The sequence below is a fragment of the Mastigoproctus giganteus genome, chromosome 6, assembly GCF_048544385.1.
Source record: "Mastigoproctus giganteus isolate SK-2022 chromosome 6, ASM4854438v1, whole genome shotgun sequence".
Lineage (NCBI taxonomy): Eukaryota > Metazoa > Arthropoda > Arachnida > Uropygi > Thelyphonidae > Mastigoproctus > Mastigoproctus giganteus.
This window is the reverse complement of record NC_143580.1, coordinates 229,853,819-229,860,656: the sequence shown is the minus strand read 5'-3', so window position 1 is coordinate 229,860,656 and position 6,838 is coordinate 229,853,819. Positions and strand designations below refer to the sequence as shown.

The 6,838-nt window shown below is 38.5% G+C and overlaps 1 protein-coding gene across 1 annotated transcript in view; it reads left to right on the top strand.

Moving 5' to 3' along the window:
* RyR (Ryanodine receptor) overlaps nucleotides 1–6,838 on the top strand; it is an 841,404-nt gene that overhangs the window by 457,540 nt on the left and 377,026 nt on the right. The window contains exon 62 of the mRNA XM_090376454.1: nucleotides 3,992–4,058. Within this exon, the coding sequence (XP_090232580.1) occupies nucleotides 3,992–4,058 (67 nt within the window). The remainder of the gene's footprint in view (nucleotides 1–3,991; nucleotides 4,059–6,838) is intronic.

Genomic DNA, 6,838 nt, shown 5'->3' with positions numbered 1-6,838 from the left:
CTACGATGGTCTGAGACAGTGTTTAAATTGTATACAGTGAGACCAACTGATGATGTTACCAACAGCAAATTCAAAATGGGAGGCTTTACATACCAACTAAGAAATATTGTTCAAGGTTTAGGCGTAAATGGATGTCAGATGAACTAATGAGACATATGGAAGAGAAGAAAAACGCTTGGTATACATATAAATTAACACGTGACACAGAAGCCTATGATAGATATAAGTTGATCTGTAACCAAGTAAAAAAGGAGGTTAGGCAGGTGAAGGCAGATTACGAGAAATCTTTGGCAAAGGATGCAAAGAAAAACAGTAAAGAGTTCTTTACTTAAGTAAACTCTAGAAGGAAGGGGATGAATCAGATTGGTCCACTTGATATCGATGGTTCAACTGTTGATGATCCTGCTCGGATAGCTAACAAACTAAATGAATATTTTGCATCGACATTCACACATGAGGAGTTATTCAGCGAGGGGAATGCCAGAGGTGTATTCAACTCTGGCAGTAAGCTAGATAATCTTGTAATAACTGAGAGTAAAGTGGAGGAGAAATTGTTGAAGAAAAACACAAGAAAGGCACCTGAGGTGGATGGGATCTATCCAGTTATATTAAAGGAGGCAGCAAAGGAAGCAAGCAAACCCTTAGCCATAATTATGAGAGCTTCCTTGGACTAAGAGGAGGTACCCACAGACTGGAGTGGTGCAAATGTGACCCCAATTCACAAAGGAGGATCAAAGGCCAACACAAGTATTTATAGACCTGTGAGTTTAACTTCTGTTCCAGGAAAATTAATGGAGGCACTGGTTAAAGAAGCACTGCAGGATCATCTAGACAAGACTTCAGTTATAGCTCGGACACAGCATGGTTTTGTTAAGGGTAAGTCTTCCTGACCAATTTGATTGGATACTATGATGCTGTCACAAAAGAACTGGATGCAGGAAATAACTTTGATATTATATACTTGGATCTTAGAAAGGCTTTTAATATTGTTGTACATGGAAGACTGCTGCACAAATTGCAGTAATGTGCTATTGGAGGCAAATTGCTGCTATGGATAAAGGGGTGGTTGAGGGGGGAGAAGACAGAGAGTGGTAATCAATGGACACTTCTCATTATGGACTAATGTTATCAGTGGAGTCCCTCAAGGTTCAGTGGGTGCTCCATTATTGTTTTCTGTATTCATAAATGATATTGATGATGGTATATCAAGCTTAATGTCCAAGTTTGCAGACAATACAAAGGTAGGTAGGGTTGTCAAGGACACTACTGACACTATGCTGCTGCAACAGGATCTAGAAAGGTTGAGCAGATGGGCTGAGAGGTGGCAAATGAAGTTTAACATTGACAAATGTAAAGTACTACACATGGGAAACAGCAACCCCAGAGCAACGTATCAACTCTGTGGTACTACACTGACAGTGGTAGAGAATGAAAGGGACCTGGGGATGGTTGTGCAGGCAGATATGAAGTTCTCTGAGCAGTGCAGACGGGCTGCAAGAGTAGTTCATGGTGTATTGTCAATGATATATAGGAATTTTTCTAGCAGGGATAAGGAGGTGATTATTCCCTTGTATAAGGCAATGGGCAGGCCACACCTAGAGTACTGTATACAGGTCTGGAGTCCTCATTTCAAGAAGGATGTAGAGCTGCTGGAACGAGTACACAGAAGGGCAGCAAGATTAGTGAATGGAACAAAGGGGTGCTCTTACGAAGAAAGGCTTAAGTTTTGCAAATTACAGTGTCTGGAGACTAGGCACCACTGAGGTGATCTGATAGAGGTGTATTAAGCCTTGAATGGTTTGAGCATGCTCAATGCTGATGGGATTCTTCCTCTCGCTCAGAATAATCACCTGAGAGGGCATAAATTCAAATTGAGGAAAGACAGATGTAGGATAGACGTGCGGAAATTTGCCTTTAGCCAGCGGGTGGTTGGTTGGTGGAACAGACTTCCATCCCTTGTCATGTAATTTGATAGCCTAAATAAGTTTAAGGCTCAGCTGGAGAGGTATTTTGAACGAACAGAGGGGTGAAGTGGTGGTTTTTTTTTTTTTTGGCTGATGCTGCATGAGCTTGCTTTCTTGCATCAAATGCCTCTTCTAATGCTAATGCTAATGCTATAATATTGATAATGGTATATCAAGCTTAATGTCCAAGTTTGCAGACGATACAAAAGTTGGCAGGGTTGTTAAGGAACTACTATGCTATGCTGCTGCAACAGGATCTGGAAAAGTTGAGCTGATGGGCTGAGAGATGGCAAATGAAGTTTAACAAACATTGACAAATGTAAATACTACATATGGGAAACTGCAACCCCAGAGCAACGTATCAACTCTATTGTACTACACTGACAGTGGTAGTGAATGAAAAGGACTTGGTAGTTATTGTGCAGGCAGATATGAAGTTCTCTGAGCAGTGCAGATGGGCTGCATGAGTAGCTCATGGTGTCTTGTCAATGATATACAGGAATTTTTCAAGCAGGGATAAGGAGGTGATTATTCCCTTGTATAAGGCAATGGTCAGGCCAAAGCATGAGTACTGTATACAGGTCTGGAGGCCTCATTTCAAGAAGGATGTAGAGCTGCTGGAACGAGTACAGAGAAGGGCAACAAGATTAGTGAATGGAACAAAAGGTTGCTCTTATGAAAAAAGGCTTAAGTTTTGCAAATTAAAGGGTCTGGAGACTAGGCACCAGCGAGGTGATCTGATAGAGGTGTATAAAGCCTTCAGCATGCTTAATGCTGATGGGATTCTGCCTCTTGCTCAGAATAATTACCTGAGAGGGCATAAATTCAAATTGAGGAAAGACAGATGTAGGGTAGATGTCCGGAAATTTGCCTTTAGCCAGCAGGTAGTTGGTTGGTGGAAGACTTCCATCCCTTGTTGTGGAAGTTGATAGCCTAAATAAATTTAAGGCTCAGCTGGACAGGTATTTCGTACGAACGGAGGGGTGAAGTGGAAGTTTTTTTTTTTCTGGCTGATGCTGCATAAGCTTGCTTTCTTGCATCATATGCCACTACTAATGCTAATATGATGCAAGGAAGCCTGAGGCTTATGCTGCACCAGCCAAAAAAATTTTCTCAGTTACCCTGAGAGAGAGAGAGAGAGCAAGAGTCAGAAGTAGAAAGGAATCACCAAGAAAGAGTAGGATGATGATATCCAGCTCAAGATCCTGGGTTTGCATTGCTTAAATAATACTGAATTGAATGAACAGATGACTAATTGTTTATCCCACACCCACACACACACTCATCCACCCACACCCCACTCACCCACCCACACACACACACACACACACACACACACACACACACACACACACACACACACACACACAAAATAAATCATTATTTTATCATATAATTGTTGGGACATTTTAGTTTATCATATTTAGCTTTATTGTTTGAATTGAATTCAGTTAAAAGTTTAATGTGTTAAAATTCAAGCCAGCTTCCTGGAATACTCATAATTGCTTTTTTTGTATGTATTCTCACATGATATTCTCCAACTTTTGTTGGATTTTCAAGTTGAATTTTAAGAGGAAGCATTCAAAATATGACTCCCAAGTCCATTCTAGCACTTCATTATAATTTATTTGGCTTACAAAGATCCTGTAATCTAATCAGCATCCCATAATGAATTTACTTACTATGACACATTTTTATGAAATTCAGAAGCAAAGCACTTGCAGTATTTCTTACTGAAATTTTTTATATCACGATGGTGCGAACCAACTGTTCCCTGGCTGCTGTGTATAAAATATATATACGTAAAAATTGTACCTGAATCAACTTATAGAAAAGAAAAGCAGCAACAGGTAGTTCAGGTCTTTATCATAATTTAAAATTTTTGTCATTAGCCAGACTTATTTCTAATTCATTTTATGCAGTAATTTTGAATAAATCTGTGTTCTAATATTTACTCTGAAAATTTTGCTCATCAGAAGTCACGCATTAAATATTTGTGTTTCTTAATGAATTTTTTTTGAATTTTATTTACAGAAAACACCAGAATCCGATATTTTTGAATATATCAAGCTTCAGCTTACCCTGCCAGATAAAGTAGGCCAAACTTATTTTTATTACTTTTTCATATATTGTAGAAATATTATACAACTAATATAACAATTTTCAGTGCTTGTTCTATTTTATGTATAATTCTAAATAGGGATGCAAATATTTAAATATCTGATAATATTCATGATCATCAGTTACCCTAGTTACGTGTGTCTTTTGTTGTATACAGTCACAAAATGATTGAATACTACAAAAAATAAAAATAGTAAAAAAATTGTAGCATCAAACAGAAGCTATTTGAACCTTTAGTATATTGCTGCTATCTGGTATCTGTGATAGAAAGTGGAATGAGTTTGCTGGACACAGACCATTCACCAACCTAACTGCTCATTTTATATTTCTGCAAATTTAGCAGCTGCTTAGAAGAAAAATAAAGCCAGACCAAAAGAGAAGGCTAGTGTTTTTGATATAGAGCAACCAGTATTGTTGATGTGTTTATTCCAGAAATGATTAGAAATCCAGATTATCAGTTAACAAATTTTCTTGTCTAAAAATCTGTGTTTGCTGAAGGAGAGCATGGATGAGGCACCTCTGTAGCCAGGTGGGCAGGAGCAGCAGTATGTAGCAAGTGCTTCTTGATTAGACCGGAGTTCAAGCCTGTGACCACCAAATATGGAGGATGCCGAAAGGTCACCACCGCATATCCCCAGAGCAATATGGCCTTAGTTTCTAATGCTCCTAAAAACCAAATAACAACAACAGCATGGATAAGCAGATTTCTTTTATACTGTAGCACAGCCCCAAGGTGTCTAGGGAAGCTTTCATGTAGCTGTTTTTAACAGTCAGCATGCTGGTGCAATCAATGAGCTGTGTATTTTCTGTGGAGGCATACATGCTCAATCTCACAAGGTGCATAATAGCATTAGTAGAGGCATATGATGCAAGAAAGTAAGCTTATATAGCATCAATTTGCAGCCTGCAAATTGATCTGCAACCCAATTCAGCCCAGTTGATTTGCAACCTGTCAAGATCTAGCATAAGTGAAAGTAAGCATGGGCAGAAGTTGCAATCAGTAGTTTTGCAAGAGACCAAAATGCTCAAATAGCATTTGGACAAGATTCAAGCTTCCTACTTTTGAATTTTTGAAATTGAGTTTTTGAATTTATTAATAACTTGCTTACCAACTGTTTTTTGTAATTGGGTATCTAGTTTTCCCTCTGAATGCTCACTGCGGGTGATGGTAGATGGCTCTCTGTCGTCTAACTTCTCCACTAATGCTGGTGTTCCCCAAGGTTCAGTTCTTTCTTCCACTCTTTTCCTCTTGTATATTAATGACCTTCCATTGACCAGAAATCCTATCCATAGTTTTGCTGATGATAGCAAATTGCATTCCATCTTCCACTTTGAGAAACCTTTCCCTGCTCAAACAGCTTCAACTTCTCGATTATCCACTAGCAGTTCCTTAAATTCTGATCTCCAGTGGGGCAATAATAACTTAGTTGATTTCAATCCTTCTAAAACTCATTCCTAACCTATATCTTGCAAAAAAGATTCTTCTGCTCTTATGCTTATCTTTGATGACATTCTGATTTCTAGGCAAGATCATATATCTCTGTTGGGGATTACCCCGACTTCTAATCTCTCTTGGCTTATGCACATTACAAATATTGCTTCCTCTGCATCTAAAATACTGGGCTTTCTCTTTCACTGTTGGTGTTCTTTTCTTCCAAACAGCTATTCACTCTGTACAAATCTCAAATCCGCCCTACAATGGAATACTGTTCCCACATCTGGGGCAGTGACCCAAAAACTCTCTCAGACTTCTAGATTCCATTCAAAAGAGAGCAGGTAGATTAATTAATGACTCATCTCTAACAGAGTCTCGCCACTCTCTGTTTCATCGACATTCTGTTTCTGCTTCATACCTTTTCTACAGATACTTCCATGGGCACTGTTCTTCTGAATTGACTTCCATAATTCCTGCTCTCTCTCTCTCTCTCTCTCTCTCTCTCTCTCTCTCTCTCTCTCTCTCTCTCTCTCTCTCTCTCTCTCTCTCTGTCTTCCTTCCAAAGCAGTCCAAACACGTGCTGCAACCAGTCAACATCCTTTCACTGTCCAACTTGAAACTCACAGAACCAACTTTTCTTCTTCCTCGTTTATTCCATTTTCTGGATCAACCTTCCTTCATATGTATTTCCTAAAAATTACAATTTACAGTAGTTCAAGTCTAATGTCAACAAGCATCCTCTCACCCTCCAACCTATGGTGCTAAGTACAATAGGTTTTAATACCTCTCATGATTGGGATCTTCATAAAAAAAAAAAAAAAACCAATCAGTTATTAACTACTGAGAGCTTTAGTATAGGAAGAAAATGACACCAGAGATTTAGCTGCAACTGATGTATCTTATTCGTATTCTGAACAGTCTCAGCACATTTTTTAAAGAGCAGTTGTTTCAATAAGGATACTATTTTAGGGCGGAATGTGGAAGGAAGCATTTCATCCATAAAAGAATAGTATCAATGGCATCAGCTAGCAAATATTAGAATCAGGTGGTATAAAACAACAGTAAAGGAAGAAAAGAGGATTAGAAATCACTATAATGATTGTGGGGTAGTGGTCTTCATTGGAGAAGAGACCATCACCAAGTTATGATCTAAGATACCTATAGTATAAGACAGCTAACATTAACTATGCACTTTGGAAAGTTATTGACATTGAAAGGGATTAAAAAGAAATTTAGATGCATGTTTAGGATTTTCTGATTCCAGTAAGTAAATGAACAAGTTGTGTAAGGTCTTTAATAACCGAAAATTCTTTAGTAT